Here is a 13,351-nt window from a genome sequence, read left to right as displayed (position 1 = left end):
CCACTTTCTCGCCATGGCCAGGGGCATGATTGGTAGATTTTTTTTTTTTTTTTTTGGTACCGGGGATCGAACTAGGGACCTTGTGCTTTCGAGGCAGGCACCAGAACCACTGAGCTAAATCCCCGGCCCAATTGATGGATTTTTTTTTCCCCATCCCAGCCTTTCTGCTGCTCTTTATTTATGGGATGAGGCTGGAGGCTGGCCAGGCAAACAAGAATTAGCTCCAAGCGTGGGTAAGTCAAATTCATTACTACCTCACTTCCCCCAAACATAATCACGACAACCATGCTTTAGTTCTTGTTTCCAGCAGGTAGGAGAAATACAAGTTGCACATTTGCACATACAGACTATTCACAGCAATAAAGAAAAGTGAATAAAACAGAGACAAGCTCCCAAGAGCAGGGACTTGAAAGGTGGGGGAGCCTGCCGCCATGGTAATGATGGGCACTGTTGGTTTCCCCTGGAGTCTCTTCTTGGTCACATCCCCTAAATTTGGGGGGTGCACCCAACTTCCACTCACGATAAAGAATCTGGTCACAGACAGAAAGCATTTCCACGATGAATCTCTTGGCCCTCTGGATTCCCAGCAGTCACGAGCAGGTCATCGACATTCACAGTGGGGACGCTCTTTAAGTGTCACTAGGTGAACCTGGAGGATCCTTGAGTATCTTTTTAAGGACGGAATTGGGCTGGGCTCCTTGGCGGTGGGCCTGGCTCCCCAAGTAGGGCAGAAGCAGGAACCAGAGCAACTCAGAACCCAGGGGAGAAGTGGGTACCAGCAAAGGAAACCCTCATTCACTTCCTCAACAACCCTCATAGCCATTTCCAGAAATAGCTGCAGCTGGTGGCCCAAACAAAGCCCTCGAGGGGAACCTGGTGAGAAGATGAAGGGGCAGAGGAGGGAAACAAGCGGCCCAGATGCATACAGAGCTCCCCTTAATGAGGAGGCAGATAGGGTGGTGACCCCAACTGGACACAAGCAGAGCGGCTCACATCAGTGAGCTCTGTGTTTGGCCGAGGTTACATTGGCCTCTCTCAGTTCCACCTCCTCCCTCGAGCTCCAATCCCACTAACAAGCCATTGACCTTGCGTTTGATCTGGGGTTGATTTGCTGCTCTGTCTGGGGGAACCCCAAGGGCCTTGTGGCCTAGCAGGAAGAACTCCTCCTTATTTTAGCAGCAATCATTTTTCCTCTCCCCTTGCCACAGTGATCAAATTAGCAGGCTGCTTCTCCTTGGAGAAAATGTGTCCATGGTCCCGAGAGGCACTGCCCATTTGCCTGTCTGATGGGCTTGGGGAGGGAAAGCGGGGATGTATGTGCACATGTGTCCCTTCCTTCCCCTGGCCCTGGGCGGGTCTCTCCCACCTGGGATGGCCACCCGGCCCTCGGCAAGGACCACAGGAAGGGCAGTGCTGGGGTCTCAGCTGCAGGAGGCCTGGCAGGTGGCAGCATACACACTGCTGCCCACTGTGCCCCCGCTACTCAGGCTGCTGGCCGGGCACTTGAGGGGCTTCATGCTGCTGTCCCTCTGGATGTGCAAATGCTCCAGGCGCCAGCGCTCACAGCTCTTTCGAAACTCCATCTGGACCTTCCGTGGGAAGAGGAGGGGAACAAAAGCATCATGCAAACCAACTGCTCACAAAATGGCCCCGTTATTACATTAGTGGGGAAGGGAAAAAATCCACTGCATTATATCAAGAGACACGAGTCAAGGCCTTCAGGCACCTAAATTAATATCCCAATAAAATTGTTCATTGTTGTCTCCTATTTTCTGCCTCTCCTCAGGAGAGAGATGGGTTTGATGGTCTGGTTGGTCCTTTCCATCTCTAAAGTCTGTGACTCAGCTAAGTACCTTTTACAATCCATCACAGCATTGTTTCACGGAAGAGAAGGAGAGCAGGGGGAAACACAGGGAGACAGGAGATGGGAGAGGAGGGAATCTGACGTTAGAACGCGCTCTCTGATCGCAGCTTGGACAGCTGAAGGAACCCGTGCACCCTTGTCCCTTGTGGTGCCTGCTGCAGACCATCTAAACTCCCGGGGGGTTCTCTCCAGCCCCTGCACCTCAAGAGAAGAAGGAGTGAGGAAGCTAGAGGGCTGGGGCGAGCTGTGGACTAGGCATCTCTGAGGTCCAGTCCTGCTCGAGGCATCGAGGTACATGGAGGTGCACCCAGCCCCACAGAGCTCAGCACCGAGTCCCCACTGGGGTGTGCCTGGTTCCCTCAGGGGAAGCCTTTGCCAGAGGGCTGGCGCTCGGGACAGAAAGGTGCAAAGGCAGCGCTCCAGACCCTCAAGGTCTGTGACCCCACTGTGGCCCCAGGCATGGCCTGTGACTGTGGTTCCCAGAGAGGGGTCTTGGCTGTTCTTCTGGGTGTGATTCCCATAAACTCACCTTCCAGAGCCCCTCTGCTGTCCTTTGATGACCTTGCCCGCAACTTCCCCACATAGGAGCATCTGAGGCCCAGGCTCCTCTAAGCCCAAGCCACCAGGAGGGCCGGCTGCCAGCAGCTGTGGGTGAGGTGCTCTCTGCTAACCCCCCCCACACCAGTCCCTGTGCAAACAGCCCTCCTTCCTCCTTCTCTGCCATCCATCTAGCTAAGCCCAGCAAGACGCCTGCTGGGGCTGCATGCCATCCCTTAAAAGAACTTCTGCACTGAGTACGGTGGAGATGGCCCAGAGCCAGCCTACCGGGATGGCCTGGTACCCCAGGCGGCACCATAGAGCCCAGGCCAAGCAGGATGTCTATGGCGCCCTGCTCTGTGCCAGCAGCCTGTGCTGACAGCTGGGATGGGGCCACCTGAGACTGACAGTGGCTTCCTTTGTGCAGCTGCAGGGAGGCAAATCGTGTCTCATAGCCGTCCACTGAGAGAAGGTACACCCACAGGTGCCACTTCAGAGACTGCAGTGGCCACAGGGACCCCAGCAGGATGTAAAGTGCTGGACATAGTTTCCCTCTCTGCCCCAGCTCCCTCAGCACTTTTTGTGAACCTCTGAGGTGGCCCCCACGATCCTGATTGTCCTTAATGACCACCATCTATGTAACCAGCATCTTCCATAGATTATCTTAGTCACTATTCTCATCAAGCCTGTAAAGTGGTTCCTGTCATCACTCCCTGCTTAAAGGGGAAGAATAGAGGTGCAGAGTGTTTAGGTGTCTCCCTGTGTCTCAGGCAGGATTTGAACCTGGATGCAACTTCACTCCAATGCCTGGCCTCCTGCCTACAACACCACCTGAGGTCCTGCTTGTCCCTGGCTGTGTCTACTCCCTGCTCACTGAGGAGCAAGCACCTTGGGGCCAGGGCCATATCTCCCTCATCTCAACATCCCTGCACCTACACAAGGCCCAGCCTCCAGCAGGTGCTCACTATGTGTGTTTTAAATGAATAAATACATGGGCATCAAACATCAAGTCTGCTCCTCAACTAAGCAAATGAAATAACAAAGACCACAGCCGCTCCGGGAGACCCAGCCCAGTCCCTCCCCCTGCACTCCGAACTGTGCCTTCCGGCAGACTTGTCCTAAGCACCCTTGCTGGCCAGGCGCCACGCCTGCCCTGGGATGGGGTGAATTGATAAAGCTCATTCAGCTCCATCTACACTTGAGGAGAAGAGCCAAGAGAGGCAAAGTGACTCCCTGGGGTCACATGGGAGTCCAGAACCCAAGGCTCCGGAGCCACCTCGCTCGGCTCTCAGACACAAGCTCCAGCCAAATCACCTCTAGGCCCTGAGTCCATCCCGTCCCAATCCCGACTCCAGGCCACCAGCAGCTGATGCAGGCCTTGACACCAACAGGTCGCCAATGCTCAGGCCTTCTTTTCTCCTCAGGTCACAAGTACCTGGCATTACCATGGTAACCTTGGAGAAGGGCTCTTGTGGATAGAAGCTTCAGCCTAGGAGCCTCGTGTAACTTTTTTTTTTTTTTGGTACCAGGGATTGAACTCAGGACCTTGCGCTTGCACGGCAAGGGCCGGAACCACTGAGCTAAACCCCTGGCCCAGCCTCATGTATCTTTGGTGGTCCAGGAAGGGGACACCTCTGTCCCTGTGCCTGGGAGGTCTCTGGGGCGGGTTTAAAGGAATGGGGCGGTAGACTGACAGGAGGCAGGCTCTCCAGGCCTCTCAGCGGGGTCTCCTGAGCCTCACAGCAGGAGCCTGGGAGAAACAGAGCCGACACTAGTGGGGCCTATAGCCAGCGCGGCCAGAGAGGCACAACACAGGGAATTTGGGGGCAAGTTCTTTGCCAAGAACAGAGCAGGGAACTGTGGCTGTGCCTCCCTCTTAACAAAGCTGGGTCAGCTGTGGATGGTGGATGAGGGGGGAGGCGACTGGGGTCTAAGGGACAGAATCAGGAGAAGCCGCTGAGCCAGGGGCTATGGCGGTGGGAGGCTGCGCTCCGGTACACGCAGCAGGACTGGGTGAGTGTGCAGTTACTGCTTTAGGGACAGAGGAAGGAAAAGTGATACCGCACTTGGGTTGAGAAGGTGGCAAGGTGGCAGGAGGGAGCCTCAGTCTCTCCTGGGCCTCTGCTGTCATCAGCACATGGGGGACATGGGCCATGCTGCCGCCTGTCCCATCCCACCGGGCTGGGATACAAACAAAGCAGCAGCACTAGGGCCCCCCCGCACTCATTTGCCCTCTGGCTGAGGAAGCACTGGTTTCCCTCCCCTTTGGGGATCGAAGGCCATGTGCTCTGAGCTCGTAGGAAGTGAGCCGAGAGGAAGCTGGAGGAAGCCTCAGGACAGGGCTGTGCTCTCCTCCCTTTCCAGCTACCCAGCCTCACATTCTCCACAGTGTCCTCTGAAACGTCCGGGAGCCACTGCGAGCCAGGTGCTCTCTGAGGATCCTGCAGACCGAGACACAGGGTCGTTCCTGCCAAGGAGCGGCCTGCAGGAGTGGGCAGGTCCTCGGCACCCAGCGATGAAGGGGACCCCATGCTCGACCCGCCCTTCCCACCATATGCAGGCTTTACCTCACCTAACCCTGGCAGGAACTCCAAGACCCTATGGCCCCTATTGAATAGATGAGGAAACTGAGGCTCCTTGGATGAGTGAAACTCACCTCGAGCCACAGATGACTACGCAATGGGCGTGGGTCAGAGTGGATGTGATGCGGAGCACACACGCTTGCATCTTTTCTACTACATCACATTTTGTTCTGTGAGCTGCAGCTCACAGCTCCCCAAACCACAGAGGGCCTCACCATGGTCCCACCCATGTGCCCCACACCTGCAGCACAAGGCAAGACTGTATTAATGGACTGATACTAAGATCTCCAAGATCCTGGGCTCAGTGACATAGAAGCCACACCAAGTGTCATTTTTGACATCTGGTTTGATGGCTTGGCAGTACCTAGGGGAGAGAGGCCTTTCCGGGTGCCCACAAGCAGCCTCCTCCCAGGGGTTGGTCGTCTCTGAGAGGGGAGAGAGGGCTCCATGGGCACGACGAGAACTGCCTTCTCCCACCCAGCATCCAAAAGCCACTGGAGGAATTTATCCCCTTTCCCCCGTGGACCAGGGCTCTTGCCTGTGTACACAAAGAACAGGGTATTTCCTTCTTTAAATCGAAACTAAATTGATCCTGGATCTGCCATTACTTCCGGGCCAAGCCTGGGGCAGGTTTCCTATATCCTCTGGCCTTCAGTGTTTTCAGGAGCAAAAATGAGAATAATAAAATTGGAATTTTAGCAATGTTTTTTTTTGGGGGGGGTGGCCATTAAATGACACAGTGATTACTAAAGCCCCAAGTCTGCAGTTGGGTTGTGTGTGTTGGGACACTTTGTAGTAGACAGTCATTGCCACCCAGGACCCTCTAAACATGAGGCTGGGTCTTCCCTAAGCTCTAATACCATTGTGCTATGCCTGCACGTTTGCATGTGGTGTGTGAGAGAGAGATAGACAGACAGGCAGAGACAGACAGAGAGACCAAGCAGCTACACAGGACCTTCGCAAAGCAGACATGGGTATATTCAAGCAAGATGCCACCTCTACTCCGGTGCCTCAGTGGGGTGAGCAGCGGCATCCCCAGGGCACCACTCCAGAGCAGCTAATGGCCCAGCAGTGTCCCCAGCGTCCCTCCTCATGCCTTACCTCATTGTTGACAAAGCAGTACAGGATGGCCACCATCAGCCCCTGGAAATGAGAGGCGGGTAAGCAGAGAAGTGCCTTGGGGCTTCTGCCCCGACATTCCCCTCCTCAAATCAGCCGGCCCAGGCAGATCTGGGGACAGGCAGGGGCTCCCCTCCCATTTCTTTTCTGGAGGAACAAGGAGCCCCTTGCTCAGATGCTGCCAAAGCCCTACAGACGCCTGTCTGCAGGAGGCTGGATCCAAGGAAGGTCACAGCCTGTGAGCCTGGGGTACTATCCCCACCCACCCATCTGCTCCCTTGGGCCCCAGTGCTCCCAACCCATGTTCTATCTGCGTGATGTGTCTACATGTATGTGACACACACATATAGGCCCACACACTTGTACACACCCCACGACACTCTTGAGGGGCTGGGGCCAATTTCTATTTTCACACCCCTGCTTTGGAACCTTGTGGCTCTGTAAACCTTGTTTTAACATCTCTGCACCTCACTTTCCTCCTTTGTGAAGTGGGGTGATGCCACAGTCTGCTGGCTAAATGCCTTGTGTGTCTACAGCACCGGGAAGGGTGCCCACAGCACAGTAGACAGCAGCTGCAATGCCAGGCTGAGTCCCCAGGGCAATCCCAGAAGGCTCCTTGTCCCTTGAGCTTACAGAGAAGCCTGGCCAGCCGTCAGGACACCTAGGGATCCCAGCTTGGGCTCTGCTCCACCATGCAACTTTGGCCAAGGGTCATTCCCTCAGCTGCAACCTGCCCACTTCTCCCATCTGTGCTTCCCAAGCAAATGCCCCCGGCCATGAGTCACCTGGAAGGAGGTGAAGGAGAGCTCTGTGAACAGCTTGATGAAGCGCAGAGTCCCCCGGGCATGTTCGTCCATCACGAAGGCAAAGATGACCTCATGGGTCCCCAGCAGGGGAATGAGCGTCAGAGTAGACTTGGCCAGTCTGGGAGGCAGGTGAAACTTTCACCCTTGCTGGACCCCTCTCTCCTCTCTGTGCCCTCCCCACTCCTGGTGGAACCTGGCATCTGGGTCAATGGTACTCTTCTGCTCCAAATACCCTCAGACAGGTTCCCTGGAGGGCAGGAAAGAGGTGGAGACCTCCCAGGAGCTCATGGGTTGCCCAAGGACAGGGTGAGGGAAAGACGTGAGGGTCCTAAGCCAGGCTTGGGCAGGGGTAGAGGGTCCCAGAGGGCTCCAAATTATGCATCGCAGGATCTCTCTGGGCAGGAAGGAGGGGCTGAGGGCCCAGCAGGGCCAGCTGGTGAGGTCACCTGCACTTGATGTCTGTCTTGCACATGAGATTGGCCTTCAGTTTGGACACCACGATGCAGATGACCCGGATGAAGATGAGGAAGTTCACCTGCAGAGCACATGGACCCTCACCCACTCTCCTGTCCTTTCCCTCGCCCCAGCCTGGTGCACCCCAACTTCTACCTGCACCCTCGCACCATCACTCACCCCAACGGCAAACAGAATGGGCAGCCGGATGATGAGCCAGTAGTTCATGTTTGAGTTCCTGGTCCAGCATCTGGGGAGGAACAGAGGCGCCATGCACATAGGTGGACTTGCAGAGCCCCAGCTCCCAGGGCAGGTACAGGGGGCCTGCAAACACACCAGCCACGCAGAATGCCATGCCCACAGCCATGGGGCTACTCAACAACTAGACCCACAGATCCACACAGAGAGCTAGGTACATGCACGCACATGTGCGCACACACACATGCACGCACATGAGTTCCCAACTACAAGGTCACATATAGAGAGCTACACACAGCCCCCAGTTGACCTTCCATGGACTATGAACACAGTCATGTGTATAGCTAGCATTACACATAAAACAGCAGAGGCATCTCTGTCACCAACATTACAGAAGAGCCTGGAGGAGGCCACCTTGTATCCCGACTCCCAGCACCATCTGTCACCATCCCACCCTGGAGTCCTGAACTCACACAGTAAGCTCCTAGCCCCTTGGTTTATCCTCCCAAAGGTGGAGCCTCCGTGTCCCAGGGTCCAAGAATCGCATGGACTTTAAGGGCAGCAACCTCAGCAACACACTCCCCTGGAGCAGTATACTCACCCCTCATCCTCATAGAGGTACTTGACAATGCCCCAGGGGATAACAAACAGCAGGGGAACACCTAGGAGGAGAGAGGGAAAGGCAGAGGGGAGAGGGGCTGGCAGGACAGAGCCCCTGGGTGTGCGCCCTGGGCCCTCACACCTCTAGCCCCTCTCCTTGCCTGGCACTAAACCCTGTCCCTAAGCAGGTCTGGCTGCACAGGAGATGGGAGGTAGCATGAAGCCCACACCGACACTCAGACCCTTCCTTAGGAAACAGTCCTCTTAGGACAGGCACACTATTGGAACTTCTCCACAGCACAGACATCCAAGCAGCAGAGGGACGGGGCCACGCATGGCGCAGGGTATGCTGGACAGGTCAGGGAGCAGAGGAACTCTGATGCCCACGCCCTCCCCTGCAGCCACATGTCCATCTCAGCCAACTCCCTCAGCAACCGAACCCTTCAGGTGTTGTCCCCCAGCCCATGCGCCTGCTGCCAGCTGGGGAGGAAGCCTGGGTGAGAGGTGACACCCCTCTCCTTGACACTGGCGGGACGATGCTAAAGGCCTGGTCCCCAGAGTGGTGCTAGTGGGAGGCAGTGGTGCCTTAAGGGGATGGAGCCTTGTGGGGGGGGCCCACAGGCCATTGGGGACCTGTCCCTAAACAGGATTTTGGGACTCCTCACCTGTCTAGTCTCCCTCTTGCTTCCTGGCCAGAAGGTGAGCAGTTTGCTCAGCCATGTGCACTCCACCATTTCCATCTGGCACCCCCACAAGACACCCAAAGCAATGAGTCTGACTAAATAACCCTTTTCCTTTCTAAGGCAACTCTCTCAGGTATTTCATTACAATAACACGAAGGCGAGCAACACCCTGGGGCTGTTGACAAGTGCAGCAGACAGCCACTTAGATGGCCCCCGTTGATCCCCATGCTGTGGTACTCATGTCTTTGTGGTCCACAGTGCACCAGGATTAGTTTGTGTTTCTAATCACCCGTTGTGGAAGTAACGGTAATGGTCGCTTCTGGGAACAGGTTATAAAAGACTGCAGCTTGTTCTAGTTTCCCTCATCTCCACTCATCATTTTCTTTGGGGAACCCAGTTGTCACGCCATGGGGTCAGTCAGAATGGCTCTTGCAGAAAGGAATGGAGCCTCCTGCCAACAGCTTGGTGTGGGAGCTTGGAGTTGATTCTCCACCCCTAGTTAAGCCTGAGATGCAGCAACCTGGCCAATATCCTCACTGATTTAAATTAGGAATCCTGAGCCAGGGTACCCAGCTATGCTGAACCCTGATCCCTGAACATAAAACTATGAGATGATAATCATCTGCTGCTTTAGACAGCTGTGTTTTGGAGTCACTTGTTACATAGCAACAGAAACCTAATGCAATTGCTTTGCAGTTCCTGGAGGGTCGAGCGGAGGACCGGCTCACGCTGAGAGTTCAGTCTGGGCCGACTACTTTCAATTTGGACGGTCCATCTTCCCAGACAGGTGAGGAGATGGATCAGGAGCTCAGAAGGGCACAGGCAGAACTGAACTCCAGGGCTGCGGCTCCACACCCAGTCCAATCGCTCTCAACAGCTCTCAGCACCAGCTGCCTCTACTGACGCCTCTCTCGCGTTGGATTCTTGGGTCTGACATAGGGAAGGCTGTGCTTATTAAGGTGTGTGGGCCCCTCTGTGAGTCCATGTGGTAGGGTACCTCTGAGGGGTCTCCCCAAGAGCACATTTCCAGGCCACTCCTATCACCATTACCCATCTCCTCCACTCATCTTTGTCTACGCACGCGCAGCTAGCGCACAGCTCCTGTGCTTGAGAGGGGGTGAGGTGGCAAAGCAGCACACAGCTGGAGAGTGGTCTTCACCAGATCCCCCCACTTTTTTTTTGCAGTACTGGGGTATGAACCAGAGCCATCACATTGAGTTAAATCCTCAGCACTTTTATAACTTTTAATCTTGAGACAGGGTCTCACTAAGTCACTAAGGTGCTCAGGCTGGACTCGAACTTGTCAACCCCCGCCCCAGCTTCCCAGCGTTCTGGGCTGACAGGTGTGTACCACCACACCGGCTGGACCATTTATTTGACACAAAGCAGCTAATTTATTTTTTATATAAAAGAATCAAGTGATCTTTAAATGCCCTAAACATAGCGTGGATCCTGACACATAGAAGGCGCTCAGTAAGGAAGGATGAACAAATGAGTAAGGAGGGAAGAGCCTTAACATATTAAGGAGCTCTCCAGGCAGGAGCATGCCAGTTCCTCAAGCTGCACACATTTACAGAAACTGTGTTTCTTGTGGTACTGGGGGTTGAATCTAGGGCCCTGTACTGAGCTACATCCCCAGCCTCCCCCCGCCCTGTTTTAAAAATTTTGAGTCGGTCTCACTAAATTGCCCGGATGGCCTGGAACTTGTGATCCTCCTCCCTCAGCCTCCTGAGCAGATGGGATTACAGGCCAGGCACGCGCTGACCTTTCTCTCTGGGAGCCCCTCCAGCAAGGGGGCATCACCCATGTTGTCAGCCAGGCCTGGTGGGCTCCACTCATCCCTGTGCCCACACACAGGGCCTTTTCTGAAGCACGAGCACAGCTCCGCCGCATGCAGACACAACACACTTCCTGCAGGCTGCATCTTTCTCCCATTTGGAAAACCAAAGCAGGCTGGAGAAAAAGCTCAAATGAAGGCATACAGAACTGGCTCTGGGAAGTAATGTTCCCCCATTCATCACTCCCCTCCCCTCCTGTGAGTTCCCAGGGGCACCCAGCTGCTTGTAGACAGCAGCAGAAGTTGACATGGCCTTTAAGGGCTCCCGAACTACGTCACAGTCCTAAGTTTAGTTCTTCTGCTAAAAGTTCTTCCCAAGCATCCTCCTTGGCCCAGGCCTCCTGGCATCACAGCAGAACCCTTGGGTCTGTCTCTAAGGGTCCCACTTTCTCACTCTTTGTTCCTGTGTCTCTCTGCCTCCCCTTACCCCAATTCCTCAAGAAAAAGATGCTCTAGTTGAGGAAGTGCCACCCGTGGTCCCTACCCCGGTGCTCCCCAGACCCTGAGCCCTGAGCTTGGGTGTGAAGTGGTAGGAAAAGGACAGAGGCCTCCAGGATACCGTGTGTCCCCATCAACTCCAGCCAACCATCCGCTCCCCTGCACACATCATACCATCCCTTTGATTGGGCCTGCCCTCTGGTTGCCATGGTGACAGGCCCTAACAGCACTGATGCTATTTCCCAGAATGGCCAGACACAGTCATTCACCCCAAGACAGCCTTGCCGAGCGCCCCTGGATGGGCCGCCCCTCCCCCATGCCACCCCCAGGTTGCTGCTGGCCTCTCCTGCCTGACTGAGGAAGCCTGCAAGTGGGGAGAAAGGGCTAGAAGGGGAGGTGGGTCCTGGGGCAGGAGAGCGGAGCTTCAACCTGTGTGGGGAAGCCAGGCGTTCCTGCCACCTGCACAGAGGCCGAGCCTGCTTGGTGGGGCCTGCAGAGGACCGAGGGATGTGACATAGGCTGAGATCTGTGCATGACAGGCAGAGACCCAGGGCCCCAGAAATCAGGAGGCTTGGGCTCCAGTGCCTGCTCTGCCTTTGAAGCCCTGTCCGTCTCTGGGTCTTGCACGGAAAACACTGGCCACACAGGGATGAGTGGCAAGCAGGGAGGAGGTGTGGTATAAGGAAGGGGACCTACAGCTTCAGGGGCAGATTAGGGTGGAAAGCGGGCTCTGTCTCAGGTAGGTGCCTGCAGTCCCTCCAGCCAGGGCTGTCCCCTCCACTTTCCTGCCAGTGCGGGGCTCCCAGTCCTGCCCCTCGTCAGAATCCCACGTGGCGAGAGGCAGAAGCACAACCAGAAATGTTCCAGCAAAAAAAAAGACACGATGGTTCTTGGCAAACTTTTTTGGCTAGAACATTTCCAGCTGGGCTCCAGGCACATTCGCGGTCCACCCCTCCCGTGCCTTGGCTGCCCTCTGGCCGCCCCACAGCCCTGGCTCTCTCTGGGCCTCCTCTCTGTCATCATCCTGCCTGCCTCAGGCCTCACCTGCCCGCCCTGCTCTTCTTCTCCCACCAAGGACTCACCATTTCCCTCGGGGCCTCAGCTGCCCTGGGCGGGGTGTGGAGCTCTTGCTCCACGGGACCTTGGAGCGGGGGAATTTAAGCACAGGGCCGAGACTCCAGGGCTGTGTGCCCAGTGGTAGGGGTGGAATTTGGACAGATTGGGGTGGAGGCTTCCATTCAGGGAGAAGAGGAGGTTCCAGCAGGCCCCCTCCCAGCTGTGTGTTCCAAGTATCAAGTCCAACAGGGGTCAGGGCCTCCCACCCCATCTCGGGCCGGGGTGGTCTTACCCCAGCCTATGCCCAGGTAGAGCCTGAAGACACGCTGCTCGGAGAAGACTGAGAAGGCCAGCAGGGTGTAGAGGTACACGCCCTCCACCAGCAGCCAGTAGTAATTGGCCGCCACGCAGTACTGCATGAGCAGGAACACCAGGCGGCAGCCCAGAGAGTCCTGTTGGGAAATACAGGAAGCGAGTGTGGGGACCGAAGCCCTGCCTGCTGCCTCTCTTGACTCCCATCCCTGTCCTGCCCCAGCTACTATTCTGCCATGGTTAACGTGCAGCCAGGGAGCTTCCGTCTTCTGCCCAGGGCTGGTGCTGAACAACTCTGTCTGCATTAGCTCCCTGAGTGGCAGAAAGTACCATAATGCTATCTCTAGGCAGGTGAGAAAATGAGCCGTAGAGAAGTGACCTGCCCAGAAGTATACAGCTAGTAAGCGGCAGGGCTGGGGTTCAAGCTCAGGTCTGTCTCCAAAGACTGCTTCCTGTGTCAGGCTGAGAACCCCCCGTCGAATGGTTTTCTCCCTTAGTCTGGGGCCCCCCTGGGTAGGCTGCCACCCTCATCAGATCGGAAGGAAGGTCCCCAAGGTACTGCATTCCCCATCTGACCCAGGGCTCCCGAGCACAAGGCTTGGTGGCTCTTTCCCTTTGTTGCTCTGGAGTAGCAGGAGCAGCCCTTCCCTGACTGCCCACCCTCCCCAGCCCTGCTGGCCACACCACACACCTGGTAGGAGAGGAGCCCATCCCACCGGTGCTGCTGTGCAGCCGTGCTGTACATCCACTTGAGGGCGGCGTCCTTGATGAAGACAGACAGGGCTCGCAGGATGAAGGATGCAAAGAGGTTCAGGTGGATGTAGTTCCGGGTGCAGTGCAGGTGCCTGAGGGAGGAAGCAGGGCCT

At 55.9% G+C, this 13,351-nt stretch overlaps 1 protein-coding gene across 2 annotated transcripts in view; it reads right to left on the bottom strand.

The window, feature by feature from the left end:
* Positions 1-1,224: 1,224 nt before the first annotated feature.
* Glp1r (glucagon like peptide 1 receptor) overlaps positions 1,225-13,351 on the bottom strand; it is a 29,401-nt gene continuing 17,274 nt past the window's right edge. For both annotated transcript variants that reach the window (XM_004846646.3, XM_021259880.2), the window contains exons 6-13: positions 13,177-13,330; positions 12,466-12,625; positions 8,161-8,221; positions 7,542-7,611; positions 7,355-7,443; positions 6,888-7,026; positions 6,085-6,126; positions 1,225-1,589 (exon numbers count right to left, since the gene is read on the bottom strand). In XM_004846646.3, coding sequence (XP_004846703.1) covers positions 1,422-1,589; positions 6,085-6,126; positions 6,888-7,026; positions 7,355-7,443; positions 7,542-7,611; positions 8,161-8,221; positions 12,466-12,625; positions 13,177-13,330 — 883 coding nt within the window. In that variant the 3' untranslated portion in view covers positions 1,225-1,421. The remainder of the gene's footprint in view (positions 1,590-6,084; positions 6,127-6,887; positions 7,027-7,354; positions 7,444-7,541; positions 7,612-8,160; positions 8,222-12,465; positions 12,626-13,176; positions 13,331-13,351) is intronic.

This window comes from Heterocephalus glaber, unplaced genomic scaffold, assembly GCF_053883595.1.
Source record: "Heterocephalus glaber isolate CG9 unplaced genomic scaffold, H.glaber_assembly_v1.0 deba00001497, whole genome shotgun sequence".
NCBI classification, from domain to species: domain Eukaryota; kingdom Metazoa; phylum Chordata; class Mammalia; order Rodentia; family Bathyergidae; genus Heterocephalus; species Heterocephalus glaber.
This window is presented reverse-complemented; position numbering and strand designations above follow the sequence as displayed.